Consider the following 17,113-nt stretch of genomic DNA (forward strand, 5'->3'; position numbering starts at 1 on the left):
CTACAACAGTGGAAAGCCTCAGGAAACTGTTTCTAGGCAAAATTTAAGCCAACCATGTGGAAAAAACTAGGCCCCAATAAAGTTTTATCACCAAAGCATATATAAAAACGATTAAACATGCCAGCAAACGTTTTATATTGCAATTTTATAAGGGTATTACCCCGAGAGTAAGCATGATACCAGTCGCTATTAAATCACTGTATTCAGGCTTAACTTACATTAATCCGGTATCAGCAGCATTTTCTAGCATTTTCCATTTCTAGAAAAAATTGTAACTGCACATACCTCATCGCAGAGTAACCTGCACGCCATTCTCCCACTGAAGTTACCTCTCTCCTCAGACATATGTGAGAACAGCAATAGATCTTAGTTACAACCTGCTAAGATCATAGAAAACTCAAGCAGATTCTTCTTCTATTTACTGCCTGGGATAAAATAGTACAACTCTGGTACTATTTAAAATAAACTTTTGATTGAAGATAAAAAAACTATTTTTCACCACTCTCTCTTACTACCTCCATGCGTGTTGAGAGTTGCAAGAGAATGACTGGATATGGCAGTTAGGGGAGGAGCTATATAACAGCTCTGCTGTGGGTGTCCTCTTGCAACTTCCTGTTGGGAATGAGAATTTCCCACAAGTAATGGATGATCCGTGGACTGGATACACCTTACAAGAGAAAACTTTAAACGATAACAGCCCCTGCACCTCGCCACAGCTCTGCTGCGGCGCCTACCTGCCCCCTGGGTACACAAAATGGATTCAACAACGATCCGGTGACTGAATCTCAAATTTTAGGCCCCACCGGAGCTAGTGCCTGCTGACTTCTAGTGAAGAGAAACTGCGCGTCTGAGCGTGCGAATTAGGCCCCGCCCACCGTGGGCAACGCATGATCTCTCTCCATAACCGCATGGGAAGCGGTTTAAATAAGCCATGAGGTCTTTCCTAATGTTTTAACCCCAAATAAATTTATGCCATAATAAAATGTCTCCTTAACCGCATGGTAAGCGGTACTGATAAGCCATGTGGTCCCGATGTTATCGCGCACACAGTATGCCATACATAAACATAGAAAGTGTCACAGATGCCTTCCCCAGTGTCAAGCCCCTCTTTAATACATACACATTGTAATCAATATGGTTAACTAGTAATGTTAGTAACACCCTATGCCATCCAGATCTACTGCTTACCCCTTCCCTTACAGGGAAAAATGTCAGCCAGTTCTGAAATAACATGTCTCCTCAGAAATAAAGACTAAACATACCTCAATGCTGCTTGTAGCATGACACCGGTCTCCACACTTAAGATTTCTCTTGCACTACCTTCAGAAGCTCTGTGGGAACCAAAATGGATCTTAGTTACATCTGCTAAGATCATCAACCTCAGGACAGAAATCTTCTTCATTCCATATGTCCCTGAGGAAAATAGTACACACCGGTACCATTTAAAATAAAAAACTTCTTGATTGAAGAATCTAAAACTAACACCTCACTTTACCTCTTCCTATTACTAACACAGGCAAAGAGAATGACTGGGGGTGGAGGGAAGGGAGGAGCTATATATACAGCTCTGCTGTGGTGCTCTTTGCTACTTCCTGTTAGCAGGAGGTTAATATCCCAGTAAGGATGAAATCCGTGGACTCGTATCTTGTAGAAGGAAAAAAAAAATCCCAACTAATAAAAGCTATAGCTCAAACTACATTATTCCAAATAAGGAGAACTGCTACCAACACAAATGGTTTTCAAGAGATAGTCTAGTCAAAAAAAAAAATCATTATTCAGATAGAGCATGCAATTTTAAGCAACTTTCTAATTTACTCTTATTATCAATTTTAGGAGCCAGCCCATTTTTGGTTCAGCACCTGGGTAGCGCTTACTGATTGGATAACTACATTTATACACCAATCAGCAGGCACTACCCAGGTGCACATTACATTCCTGCTTTTTAAAATAAAGTTACCAAGAAAACAAAGAAAAATTGATAATAGGAGTAAATTAGAAAGTTGCTTAAAAGTGCATGCTCTATCTGTATCTATAATGAAAGTTTAATTTTGACTAGACTATCCCTTTAATTATGAAGAAGAAATACCCTGCACACTACTGGGACTTCAAGGCATGATACATAACACACTAGTTGCTCATCACCATGTCAATTGTTATTACTTAAAAACAGAATTTATGTTTACCTGATAAATTACTTTCTCCAACGGTGTGTCCGGTCCACGGCGTCATCCTTACTTGTGGGATATTCTCTTCCCCAACAGGAAATGGCAAAGAGCCCAGCAAAGCTGGTCACATGATCCCTCCTAGGCTCCGCCTACCCCAGTCATTCGACCGACGTAAAGGAGGAATATTTGCATAGGAGAAACCATATGATACCGTGGTGACTGTAGTTAAAGAAAATAAATTATCAGACCTGATTAAAAAACCAGGGCGGGCCGTGGGCCGGACACACCGTTGGAGAAAGTAATTTATCAGGTAAACATAAATTCTGTTTTCTCCAACATAGGTGTGTCCGGTCCACGGCGTCATCCTTACTTGTGGGAACCAATACCAAAGCTTTAGGACACGGATGAAGGGAGGGAGCAAATCAGGTCACCTAAATGGAAGGCACCACGGCTTGCAAAACCTTTCTCCCAAAAATAGCCTCAGAAGAAGCAAAAGTATCAAACTTGTAAAATTTGGTAAAAGTGTGCAGTGAAGACCAAGTCGCTGCCTTACATATCTGATCAACAGAAGCCTCGTTCTTGAAGGCCCATGTGGAAGCCACAGCCCTAGTGGAATGGGCTGTGATTCTTTCAGGAGGCTGCCGTCCGGCAGTCTCATAAGCCAATCTAATGATGCTTTTAATCCAAAAAGAGAGAGAGGTAGAAGTTGCTTTTTGACCTCTCCTTTTACCAGAATAAACAACAAACAAGGAAGATGTTTGTCTAAAATCCTTTGTAGCATCTAAATAGAATTTTAGAGCGCGAACAACATCCAAATTGTGCAACAAACGTTCCTTCTTTGAAACTGGATTCGGACACAAAGAAGGCACGACTATCTCCTGGTTAATGTTTTTGTTAGAAAACAACTTTCGGAAGAAAACCAGGTTTAGTACGTAAAACCACCTTATCTGCATGGAACACCAGATAAGGAGGAGAACACTGCAGAGCAGATAATTCTGAAACTCTTCTAGCAGAAGAAATTGCAACCAAAAACAAAACTTTCCAAGATAATAACTTAATATCAACGGAATGTAAGGGTTCAAACGGAACCCCCTGAAGAACTGAAAGAACTAAATTGAGACCCCAAGGAGGAGTCAAAGGTTTGTAAACAGGCTTGATTCTAACCAGAGCCTGAACAAAGGCTTGAACATCTGGCACAGCTGCCAGCTTTTTGTGAAGTAACACAGACAAGGCAGAAATCTGTCCCTTCAAGGAACTTGCAGATAATCCTTTCTCCAATCCTTCTTGAAGAAAGGATAGAATCTTAGGAATTTTTACCTTGTCCCAAGGGAATCCTTTAGATTCACACCAACAGATATATTTTTTCCATATTTTGTGGTAAATTTTTCTAGTTACAGGCTTTCTGGCCTGAACAAGAGTATCAATAACAGAATCTGAGAACCCTCACTTCGATAAGATCAAGCGTTCAATCTCCAAGCAGTTAGTTGGAGTGAGACCAGATTCGGATGTTCGAACGGACCTTGAACAAGAAGGTCTCGTCTCAAAGGTAGCTTCCATGGTGGAGCCGATGACATATTCACCAGATCTGCATACCAAGTCCTGCGTGGCCACGCAGGAGCTATCAAGATCACCGATGCCCTCTCCTGATTGATCCTGGCTACCAGCCTGGGGATGAGAGGAAACGGCGGGAATACATAAGCTAGTTTGAAGGTCCAAGGTGCTACTAGTGCATCTACTAGAGTCGCCTTGGGATCCCTGGATCTGGACCCGTAGCAAGGAACCTTGAAGTTCTGACGAGAGGCCATCAGATCCATGTCTGGAATGCCCCACAGTTGAGTAATTTGGGCAAAGATTTCCGGATGGAGTTTCCACTCCCCCGGATGTAATGTCTGACGACTCAGAAAATCCGCTTCCCAATTTTCCACTCCTGGGATGTGGCAGGAGTGAGTCTCCGCCCATTGAATGATTTTGGTCACTTCTTCCATCGCCAGGGAACTCCTTGTTCCCCCCTGATGGTTGATGTACGCAACAGTCGTCATGTTGTCTGATTGAAACCGTATGAACTTGGCCTTTGCTAGCTGAGGCCAAGCCTTGAGAGCATTGAGTATCGCTCTCAGTTCCAGAATATTTATCGGTAGAAGAGATTCTTCCCGAGACCAAAGACCCTGAGCTTTCAGGGGTCCCCAGACCGCGCCCCAGCCCATCAGACTGGCGTCGGTCGTGACAATGACCCACTCTGGTCTGCGGAAGCTCATCCCCTGTGACAGGTTGTCCAGGGACAGCCACCAACGGAGTGAATCTCTGGTCCTCTGATTCACTTGTATCGTCGGAGACAAGTCTGTATAGTCCCCATTCCACTGCCTGAGCATGCACAGTTGTAATGGTCTTAGATGAATGCGCGCAAAAGGAACTATGTCCATTGCCGCTACCATCAAACCTATTACTTCCATGCACTGCGCTATGGAAGGAAGAGGAACGGAATGAAGTATTTGACAAGAGTTTAGAAGTTTTGTTTTTCTGGCCTCTGTCAGAAAAATCCTCATTTCTAAGGAGTCTATTATTGTTCCCAAGAAGGGAACCCTCGTTGACGGAGATAGAGAACTCTTTTCTACGTTCACTTTCCATCCGTGAGATCTGAGAAAGGCCAGGACAATGTCCGTGTGAGCCTTTGCTAGAGGAAGGGACGACGCTTGAATCAGAATGTCGTCCAAGTAAGGTACTACTGCAATGCCCCTTGGTCTTAGCACCGCTAGAAGGGACCCTAGTACCTTTGTGAAAATCCTTGGAGCAGTGGCTAATCCGAACGGAAGTGCCACGAACTGGTAATGCTTGTCCAGGAATGCGAACCTTAGGAACCGATGATGTTCCTTGTGGATAGGAATATGTAGATACGCATCCTTTAAATCCACCGTGGTCATGAATTGACCTTCCTGGATGGAAGGAAGAATTGTTCGAATGGTTTCCATTTTGAACGATGGAACCTTGAGAAACTTGTTTAGGATCTTGAGATCTAAGATTGGTCTGAACGTTCCCTCTTTTTTGGGAACTACGAACAGATTGGAGTAGAACCCCATCCCTTGTTCTCCTAATGGAACAGGATGAATCACTCCCATTTTTAACAGGTCTTCTACACAATGTAAGAATGCCTGTTTTTTTATGTGGTCTGAAGACAATTGAGACCTGTGGAACCTCCCCCTTGGGGGAAGCCCCTTGAATTCCAGAAGATAACCTTGGGAGACTATTTCTAGCGCCCAAGGATCCAGAACATCTCTTGCCCAAGCCTGAGCGAAGAGAGAGAGTCTGCCCCCCACCAGATCCGGTCCCGGATCGGGGGCCAACATCTCATGCTGTCTTGGTAGCAGTGGCAGGTTTCTTGGCCTGCTTTCCCTTGTTCCAGCCTTGCATTGGTCTCCAGGCTGGCTTGGCTTGAGAAGTATTACCCTCTTGCTTAGAGGACGTAGCACTTGGGGCTGGTCCGTTTCTACGAAAGGGACGAAAATTAGGTTTATTTTTGGCCTTGAAAGACCTATCCTGAGGAAGGGCGTGGCCCTTGCCCCCAGTGATATCAGAGATAATCTCTTTCAAGTCAGGGCCAAACAGCGTTTTCCCCTTGAAAGGAATGTTAAGCAATTTGTTCTTGGAAGACGCATCCGCTGACCAAGATTTTAACCAAAGCGCTCTGCGCGCCACAATAGCAAACCCAGAATTTTTCGCCGCTAACCTAGCCAATTGCAAAGTGGCGTCTAGGGTGAAAGAATTAGCCAATTTGAGAGCACGGATTCTGTCCATAATCTCCTCATAAGAAGGAGAATTACTAGTGATCGCCTTTTCTAGCTCATCGAACCAGAAACACGCGGCTGTAGTGACAGGGACAATGCATGAAATTGGTTGTAGAAGGTAACCTTGCTGAACAAACATCTTTTTAAGCAAACCTTCTAATTTTTTATCCATAGGATCTTTGAAAGCACAACTATCTTCTATGGGTATAGTGGTGCGTTTGTTTAGAGTAGAAACCGCCCCCTCGACCTTGGGGACTGTCTGCCATAAGTCCTTTCTGGGGTCGACCATAGGAAACAATTTTTTAAATATGGGGGGAGGGACGAAAGGTATACCGGGCCTTTCCCATTCTTTATTTACAATGTCCGCCACCCGTTTGGGTATAGGAAAAGCTTCGGGGGGCCCCGGGACCTCTAGGAACTTGTCCATTTTACATAGTTTCTCTGGGATGACCAAATTCTCACAATCATCCAGAGTGGATAACACCTCCTTAAGCAGAGCGCGGAGATGTTCCAACTTAAATTTAAATGTAATCACATCAGGTTCAGCTTGTTGAGAAATTTTCCCTGAATCTGAAATTTCTCCCTCAGACAAAACCTCCCTGGCCCCCTCAGACTGGTGTAGGGGCCCTTCAGAAACAATATCATCAGCGTCCTCATGCTCTTCAGTATTTTCTAAAACAGAGCAGTCGCGCTTTCGCTGATAAGTAGGCATTTTGGCTAAAATGTTTTTGATAGAATTATCCATTACAGCCGTTAATTGTTGCATAGTAAGGAGTATTGGCGCGCTAGATGTACTAGGGGCCTCCTGTGTGGGCAAGACTGGTGTAGACGAAGGAGGGGATGATGCAGTACCATGCTTACTCCCCTCACTTGAGGAATCATCTTGGGCATCATTTTCTCTAAATTTTGTGTCACATAAATCACATCTATTTAAATGAGAAGGAACCTTGGCTTCCCCACATTCAGAACACAGTCTATCTGGCAGTTCAGACATGTTAAACAGGCATAAACTTGATAACAAAGTACAAAAAACGTTTTAAAATAAAACCGTTACTGTCACTTTAAATTTTAAACTGAACACACTTTATTACTGCAATTGCGAAAAAGTATGAAGGAATTGTTCAAAATTCACCAAAATTTCACCACAGTGTCTTAAAGCCTTAAAAGTATTGCACACCAAATTTGGAAGCTTTAACCCTTAAAATAACGGAACCGGAGCCGTTTTTATATTTAACCCCTTTACAGTCCCTGGTATCTGCTTTGCTGAGACCCAACCAAGCCCAAAGGGGAATACGATACCAAATGACGCCTTCAGAAAGTCTTTTCTATGTATCAGAGCTCCTCACACATGCATCTGCATGTCATGCTTCTCAAAAACAAGTGCGCAATACAGGCGCGAAAATGAGACTCTGCCTATGATTAGGGAAAGCCCCTAGAGAATAAGGTGTCCAATACAGTGCCTGTCGGTTATTTTACAAAATTCCCAAGATTAAAATAATTCCTCAAGGCTATGGAGTATAAAATATGTTTATATATAAATCGATTTAGCCCAGAAAATGTCTACAGTCTTAAAAAGCCCTTGTGAAGCCCTTCTTTACTGTCTGTAATAAAAATGGCTTACCGGATCCCATAGGGAAAATGACAGCTTCCAGCATTACATCGTCTTGTTAGAATGTGTCATACCTCAAGCAGCAAAAGTCTGCTCACTGTTCCCCCAACTGAAGTTAATTCCTCTCAACAGTCCTGTGTGGAACAGCCATCGATTTTAGTAACGGTTGCTAAAATCATTTTCCTCTTACAAACAGAAATCTTCATCTCTTTTCTGTTTCAGAGTAAATAGTACATACCAGCACTATTTTAAAATAACAAACTCTTGATTGAATAATAAAAACTACAGTTAAACACTAAAAAACTCTAAGCCATCTCCGTGGAGATGTTGCCTGTACAACGGCAAAGAGAATGACTGGGGTAGGCGGAGCCTAGGAGGGATCATGTGACCAGCTTTGCTGGGCTCTTTGCCATTTCCTGTTGGGGAAGAGAATATCCCACAAGTAAGGATGACGCCGTGGACCGGACACACCTATGTTGGAGAAAGGGACATTAAACACATTTCATGCACCCCTGTCTAATTATGGTTGCTGCTATTTTGGAACCTAAGTTTCACTGCAGGCAAACATCAGCACTGGAATGCAGTGATAGATGTAAATAATGTCAGCACCCACGACTAGAGGAAGGTCTCTGTAATGCACCTTAACAACAAAACTACATTGTCAATCAAAAGAAAACAAAAAGCTGCTGATTTTTTCTATTTTTTACAAGTACACATTAAATAATAATCAGCATATAAACAAAAAGAATAAAGTTTATACTGTGAAAAACATGGATCTTTACCTGGCTGAATACCTTCTACCATTTGAGACAGGAACCGACGAAGATGTGACATACACACTGCTAATTGATCCCTGAGCCATTTCTGCAAAGTTAAAATAAAATTAAATGTACATACAAAATCTAAAGATTTAAGCAATGCTACATTAAAACATCAAAACTAATGAAAAATCAATTTCTTCATAGGCAAAGAAGAACTATATTACTGCTGGTGGCTAGATAGCCTCTGACCACTGGAGTATGTGGTTTAGCCTCCCAGAAATATGTGGGTATAGCCAAAAAAAACTTTAAATTATATAGGCAAGTGTCAAACCTTTGTGCAAAACAGGATCTTCTTCATATTATTTTACTTGAGTTTGAAGAAATTGATTTATAAGCAAGTATAATTTGAAATTTTCTCTCATAAAACAATCAGTACTCATGGTTCAGTGCCAGAACTGGATATTATAAAATAAATGTGGGCCAAAAAAGAAAAAGAAAATCTGGGAAGGTCTGAGAAAGCACAGACCATTCTACTAAAACCTGCTTGTGCTGATAACTATCAAACTGACAAATATAGTAAAAATTAGAAAGAAAGACCACATGGCTTTTCCAGTTAGATGAAAAAATTAAATGGTAAGCGCTAGAGCTAAGGTCTCAGAAGCAGTAGTAATAAACTCAGCCCTCAGAGTTCAGAAAAATGGAAAGAAAGGAATGTATATTATATAGAATTATATACAAGGAACTACCGCGCCCCTAAGAGGCTAAAGGCTGTGTGAGAATAAAAATGTGTATACAAATTTGAGTTAGACGTATATTGTTCATTTATATTTGTATACACATTTTTATTCACACATAGCCTTTAGCCTCTTAGGGGGCGCGGTAGTTCTTTGAATATATTTTAGGGCTGCACGATTAATCGCATATGTGATTTAAAACCGTGATTAATCGCCGCAATATTTTGCTTAAAAAAAAAATAAAAAAAAAATCGGCAGAAGTGGCTGTAATGCATTGATTTGTATGTGATTTCTTGCAAACCAGCTCCATCTAGTGGTTGCTTTTAGCACACATTTGTAAAATGGCTGTTTTACTTTCACTTTCTGATCTCAGTAGCAGTCTGTCAGCGGATCAATCTAGAAGCCTAAAATCAGAGTCCATGCAGGAATGAAGAAGTGGGAAAGACACATACTTATATTTCCCCCTAGGGACGTCTGCAGTCTGAAACTTAGGGTAATGTAAACATTATTGAACTTCCCACACAATCTCCTGCTCTCTGAGAAACGGTTCAAATACATAGCAGATACAGTTAACCCCACGGCTGCCAAAAAGGCTAAAACTGCAGTCCCCTTTGCTGCTGGGTTAACTTAACTGCATCTACAACGTATTTGATATCAGCAAGGCACAGCATTACTGAAAGGAGCAGCCCCCACCCCTACTGCTATATGCCTGTATTGAATTAATGCACAGGAGCAGGATTTTGTATTGTTATGCTTCAAGAGTATATTGGACATTGAGAAACATGTACAGTAAGATTCGGTAGTGTTAAATTAACATTTTAATGCAAAATGAAAAAGGTGTTATTCATTTATAAGAAAATCGCAATTAACTATTTGTTTTTGCCCATATCGCCCAGCCCTAATATATTTCTATATATACTGTACATCCCTTTCTTTCCATTTTTCCAATTAGATTGCAAATCAAGAAAGTAAAAAAAAAAAATAAACTAGATAGTAAAAACAGCCAAAGATCCAAAAGAAAACCAGACATCACTTCATCTAGTAACTTTCAAAATAATATTTAAGAACTCTGGCAACAAACCTGGTCAGAAATTGTTCTCATTTGTTCCTCGAAATTGAACAGAATTAAATCAAGGAAGACAACACCATTATCAAGCAATGAACTGAAAGGGGCAGTAAACTCCATTTAATGACAATATTTTCTGGAGTGTTGCAATAAATTAACATAAGTATATATTTTTGAGAATTCATTAATACCTTGTTTGCTGCAACTGTTTTTCAAAAGCAAAACAACAACTTGCCCTAAAAAGGAGCCAACCCAGACTTGTAACTAAAGAAAAGGCTTTCCACGTTAATTTTTGTTACCAAAATGTATTTTTTTGCAGTTATCAGATCAACCCTGCTTATGCCAATTAGGGACAAATGTGTGCTGGGGTTAAAGTGAATGTAAACTCTGCTTCATCACTCAAGTTCTGTGTGACATTGACCTTTAAATAACATGTGTTTCATTCATCATTTTACTTATCTATTCGCAGTAACCGTTATTTTCAATGTTTTTAGCTGTCCGCTGTCATTATAATCCTCCACCCGGCATTTGCTATTGCTCGTTGTCATTTTTAGCCACGATCAGCATAACCAATAACAGCGCTAACCACAGGGGGACCCAACCGCTTTGTATGTCGTCACGCGTCCGTATTGCGCTTGCGTTAGACTCCGCTTACAACATGCTTCTCAGAAGCTCGTTCACAATTCGCGCATGCGCATTTGCAAATTTCCCTGAGTTCATTTCTTATTGAAAGAATATACGGATTGCGCGATGGAGGATGAGATCCTTGCTGCGCTATCCAACGATAGTATTCAGTGAATGTACTGATTCACTGAATACTATGTTGATTGACAGCGGAATCGTTGTTTGACGCATGCGCAGTGTGTAACTGAGACGGGAGCGCGCATTGCCACTACGTAAACAGCGGGTGGGACCGCTGTATACGTAATATTGCAGAGAATAAGGAAGTGGAGAGTGGGAGGAGCAGGTATAGTGAAAATACGATATTTAGAAATGGAGATAAAAATTTAATTAAACATTTTATTAACAAATGAAAGTGGCGGTATGATTAATATACTTATTCTCTAGATATTTATACTTTCAAAACAGTGAAAATTGACAATCACTTTAAGCTTCTGAAGTCTGCAATATGCACTTCCACAATTTTCAGATTTAAATTATGGGAAATGTGGGTGAAAATAATGACCATAATTATATGTAGTAATAAAAAGCCCTATGTGAAAACGTTCAAGAGAGAGAACTAAGAAAAACAGTATAAAATCTGATACATGGCATATTTCACTGCAGGCAAATTTATTTCTAGGGCTTGAAAGAATGCCTTAGCATGGGGCAATTTTTTGCTAGAATTGAACTGCAAGTGCAGATACAAACTTTCAAAAAACTACAAACCGTCCCTTAGAAATTTCCAAAATCTGCTGAATAGAGAAATTTGAAAAAGAAAATCCTCTATTTACATGAAAGGCCGCCCAAATATTTGCAAAAATTGCTTGCTGCAAAAAGTTTTGCCGGCCTTCAGATCAATTGAAGCTACTTTACCCAATAAATTTAGCCTTGAAATACAAGAACTATGCAGTCAATGTAAGACAAGGGTAAGCAGTCCTTTGCCAATCATTAACAGGGCAGACATCATAAAAACATAATGCTTACTTAATAAATAAAAGAAAATTTATGCTTACCTGATAAATTTGGGGGTTTTTTTTAGACCCGATGAGTCCACAGATCATCATCCTTACTTGTGGGATTACACCTCCTGGTCAGCAGGAGGAGGCAAAGAGCACCACAGCAGAGCTGCTATATATAGCTCCTCCCCTCCCTCCCACTCCAGTCATTCGACCGAAGTTAGGAAGAGAAAGGAAAAGCCAAGGTGCAGAGGTGTCTGAAGTTTACAAAAATTAATAACCTGTCTCAAGAGAACAGGGCGGGCGGTGGACTCATGCCTAAAAAGAAACAAATTTATCAGGTAAGCATACATTTTCTTTTCTTTTTAAAGACACGATGAGTCCACGGATCATCATCCTTACTTGTGGGATACAATACCAAAGCTAGAGTACACGGATGATAAGGGAGGGACAAGGGAGGGACAAGACAGGGAACCTAAACGGAAGGCACCACTGCTTGAAGAACCTTTCTCCCAAAACCAGCCTCAGCCGAGGCAAAAGTATCAAATTTGTACAATTTAGAAAAAGTGTGAAGAGAGGACCAAGTTGCAGCCTTGCAAATCTGTTCTACAGAAGTTTCATTTTTGAATGCCCATGAGGAAGCAACAGACCTAGTGGAATGAGCCGTAACTCTTTCAGGAGGCTGCTGTCCAGCAGTCTCGTATGCAAAATGGATGATACTCTTCAGCCAAAAAAGAAAAAAAAAGAGGTAGCCGTAGCTTTCTGACCCTTAGGTTTTCCAGAGAAAATGACAGAGAAGACGACTGACGAAAGTCCATAGTCGCTTGTAAATAAAATTTTAAGGCACGGACCACGTCCAAATTGTGCAGAAGACTTTCCTTTTGAGAAGAAGGATTAGGACACAAGAACAACAATCTCCTGATTAATGTTCTTATCTGAAACAACCTTAGGAAGGAAACCTAGTTTAGTCCGCAAAACTACCTTATCTGAATGGAAAATAAGGTAAGGCGAAGAGTATTGTAGCGCCAAAGCTCAGACACTGTACGAGCTGAAGAAATAGCAACAAGAAATAAAACTTTCCAAGATAACAACTTAATATCTAAGGAATGCATAGGCTCAAACGGAGCCCCTTGAAAAACTTTGAGAACTAAATTCCGACTCCATGGAGGAGTAACTGGTTTTAACACAGGCCTGATTCTAAACAAGGCCTGACAAAAAGATTGTACATCTGGAACCTCAGCCAGCCGTTTGTGTAAGAAAATAGATAAGGCAGAAATTTGTCCCTTTAGGGAACTTGTCGACAAACCCCTCTCCAAACCCTCTTGGAGAAAAACAGAATTCTGGGAATCCTAACTCTACTCCATGAGTAGCCCTTGGATTCACACCAATAAAGATATTTACGCCATATCTTACGGTAAATTTTTCTAGTTACAGGCTTACGAGCCTGAATCATAGTCTCTATGACCGAATCAGAAAAACTTTGCTTGGACAGGATTAACCGTTTAATCTCCAAGCAGTCAGCTTCAGAGAAGCTAGATTTGGGTGAAGGAAGGGCCCTTGAATGAGAAGGTCCTTCCTCAACGGAAGTCTCCAAGGTGGAAGGGATGACATGTCCACCAGATCAGCATACCAAATCCTGTGAGGCCAAGCAGGAGCAATGAGGATCACCGGTGCCCTCTCCTGCTTGATTCGAGCAATAACCCGAGGAAGAAGCAGGAACAGAGGAAATAGGTATGCAAGATTGAAGGACCAAGGAACCGCCAGAGCATCTATCAGTTCCGCCTGGGGGTCCCTGGACCTCGACCCGTATCTTGGCATTCTGACGAGATGCCATGAGATCCAACTCTGGCCGACCCCATTTGAGAATCGGGGTGGAGAACACCTCCAGATGGAGTTCCCACTCTCCCGGATGAAAAGTCTGTCTGCTCAGAAAATCCGCCTCCCAGTTGTCCACCCCTGGGATGTGGATCGCTGACAGATGGCCTCTGCCCACCGAATTATTTTGGCTACCTCGGTCATCGCTAAGGAACGCCTCGTTCCTCCTTGATGATCAATGTAAGCCACTGTTATGTTGTCTGACTGGAATCTGATGAACTGGGCCGCAGACAACTGAGGCCAGGCCAGAAGAGCATTGAAGATCGCTTTCAGTTCCAGGATGTTGATAGAAAGAACAGACTCTGCCTGAGTCCACACTCCCTAAGCCTTTAGGGAACCCCAGACAGCTCCCAACCCTAAAAGGCTGGCATCTGTTGTCACAATCATCCAGGAAGGTCTGCGAAAGCAGGTTCCCTGGGATAGATGATCCAGAGACAACCAACATCGAAGAGAGTCCCTTGTCTCCTGTTCCCCCTTAGGAATCGTTTGCCAAGCTTCCTTGATAGCGTCAGCTATAGGAAACATCTTTTTGAAAATAGGAGATGGAGAAAAGGGAATACCTGGTCTCTCCCATTCCTTAGAAACAATCTCTGAAGCTCGCTTAGGAACCGGAAAAACATCTGAGTAAGTAGGAACTTCAAAATATATGTCCAATTTACTCGACTTCACAGGAGCGACTACTACTGTGGAATCACAGTCATCTAAGGTAACGAAAACCTCCCTGAGCAACAGGCGGAGGTGTTCTAATTTAAATCTGAATGAGACAACCTCTGAATCAGTCAAAGGCAATGAACTCTCTGAATCTGAAATTTCGCCTTCTGATAGAACCTCCATACCCTCCATCTCAGTTCCCTGGGAGGGTATATCCGAGAGTGCCACCATTTCATCAGAAACATCACTGCTAACATGGTTGTCTTTTCTCTTACGTTTGCCTTGAAGCATAGAAAAGGCTGACAACCCATCCGAAATTGTGGAAGACATGAGCGCAGCTATGTCTTTTAAAGTAACTCCAGCAGGTGCTAGAGCAGAAGTACAGGGCACTGCGGGCGTTAAAGTTTGGGACGTTTGGGGAGAAAGCTGCGGAATACCCTGAATCCCATCATTAGACTCCTGAGAAACATCCGCTCTTGAAAAGTCTTGTGCATGAAAAATCTTCTCTCTATACTTTAAAGCCCTCTCACTGCATGAAGGACAAAAAGGAATTGGTGGTTTGACATTGGCATCCAAGCACATGAAGCAAGTAACATTTTGTACAGCTCCTACGTCCATGTTGAAGCACAGTAGGATATCAAAGTAATAAAATTGTATATAAAGAAAATTTCTATAAAAAAACGTTACTGGCCCTTTAAATTTTGGAGATAAACATTTTTACAGCAGGTAGAAAAAAAATAGTGTCCCAATAACCATCCAAATTTAAATAGAACAATTTAGTTTAAAAAAAATTTGAATGACAGAAAAAAAGATACTGTGACTTTAAAATTTAAAAGTAAACTATTTTCCTTGCAGAAAATAAAAAAACGTATCCTATTTTTACAGCAGGTAGCCGTAATTATAATAATCCTCAGACAGCCCTACGCCTCAGCAGCTCTGCTGAGGTGCCTACCTGCCGCCCGGATCCACCACTCTGATCTCCAAACAGTCCGATGACAAGGGCTTGAAAACACTATGCAACCGCTTGCTCTAAGACACAAGACCATGCGGTGCTAGTGCGAGTCACAGCCGTCTGTGTAAAAAGCACTGTGTACCCGGAAAACAGCTCCGTGATTAACCAGGAACTGAAACTGCGCAGATTATTATGAAAAGTGTGCGAAGACATAGCCCCACCCATCGTGGGCGTCAGTAAAAGTACACAACCCGACCGGCTTCACTCAGTACAATAATAAACAATTTGAAAGAAAAAACCTAGCTTAACTCCCAGCCCCAGTGCCTGTACATTAAGCTGTCCACACAACACTCTATACTTAGAGAGCATAATGTCCCAATCACAAATAGCCCCATATTGCTAAGCCTTATGTGTCAAATTAAAGTGCTCACTCTCCTCTGAGTCTTTGAGTCTCTGATCCTTCCCAGAATAAAAAGTCAGCACTTTCCTTAATGCTGTCCGACAGCAGGACAGTCCAGCAGGTGTAAGAGGTCCTCTCCCTCCCATAGCCCAGTGGAAAGTGATAGAGCCTGAGTTAGACTTGCTTAGGCCATCAGAATAAGGGCAGCAGAAATGTATGGGAGGCTCAGTGAGAATTATGTCCCACCAGTTCCCATTGCTTTAAAGCCACCAAGAGCTCTACTGAAGAGACTGATATGGACTACGGCTACACCCTAGACAAAGCAGCAAACTCTGGCACTACTTTAAAAATAAAAAAATCTTGATTGAAAAATCTATTTCTAACACCTCACTTTACCTCTTCCTATCACTAACGTAGGCAAAGAGAATGACTGGAGTGGGAGGGAGGGAAGGAGGGGAGGAGCTATATATAGCAGGTCTGCTGTGGTGCTCTTTGCCTCCTCCTGCTGACCAGGTGGTGTAATCCCACAAGTAAGGATGATGATCCGTGGACTCATCGTGTCTTTAAAAAGAAATTATTTCATGGTGGTGAGAGTCCCCAATCCATTACTCCTTCCCTGCCACTAGGAGGCGGCAAAGATACCCAAACCCCAAGAGCAATATGAAACCCCTCTTACCTCACTGGTAACTCAGTGTGATGTATAGCCAAACAAGGTTGGAAAATATATGAGCAAAAACAAGAGCAGGAGAAATGTGAGCAAAAAAAAACAACACCAAGAAAAAAAAAAAAACACATGGGTTGGGTCTTGTGGACTCTCACCACCATGAAATTAATGCATTTATCAGGTAAGCATAAAGTCTGGCTTCCTTTCATACAGGTGGCGAGTGTCCACTATCCAGTACTACAAACCCAAACTGTGGAGTTCACAAGTAATAAAACAAAGGGCAGGATATAAAAGGACATCTTTTTTTCCACAGAACACAAAATCCACATCCCCAAAAGAATCAAAAGGGCAATAAATAGAATTTAGTAAAAGTTTGGAAAGAAGACCAAGCAACTGCCCTGCAAATTTGGTAAACTGAAGCAATATTCTTAAAAACCCAAGAAGTGGCAATTGATCTGACGCAATAATATGTTTAGGTAGTGGTTGACCTTCCTCCAAGTAAACCTTATAGATCAAAAGTTTTAACCAAGAAGCCAAAGAAACGCCAGAACCTTTCTACCCTTTTCTGGAACCAGAAAAATTCAACTGGAAGTTTCTCTGAAATCCTTAGTAGCATCAACATAATACTTCAATGCTCTAACATCCAAATTATGAAGAAGTCTCTCCAAAGAATTCTTGGGAGTAGGACACGAAGGAGGGACAAAAAGTTCCACTTATATTCTCTGACACAACCTTAGTTAAGTCAAATTTGGTCCATAAAAACGTCCGTATCCTGATGAAAAATTAGAGGATCAGCACATTAAAAAACAATGTATGCTTACCTGATAAATGTATTTCT

General features: G+C 41.6%; 1 protein-coding gene across 4 annotated transcripts in view; it reads right to left on the reverse strand.

The window, feature by feature from the left end:
* TFDP1 (transcription factor Dp-1) overlaps positions 1-17,113 on the reverse strand; it is a 448,358-nt gene that overhangs the window by 124,109 nt on the left and 307,136 nt on the right. For all 4 annotated transcript variants that reach the window (XM_053707753.1, XM_053707750.1, XM_053707752.1 and 1 more), the window contains exon 11: positions 8,336-8,417. In XM_053707753.1, coding sequence (XP_053563728.1) covers positions 8,336-8,417 — 82 coding nt within the window. The remainder of the gene's footprint in view (positions 1-8,335; positions 8,418-17,113) is intronic.

Source organism: Bombina bombina, chromosome 3, assembly GCF_027579735.1.
Source record: "Bombina bombina isolate aBomBom1 chromosome 3, aBomBom1.pri, whole genome shotgun sequence".
Classification (NCBI taxonomy): Eukaryota; Metazoa; Chordata; class Amphibia; order Anura; family Bombinatoridae; genus Bombina; species Bombina bombina.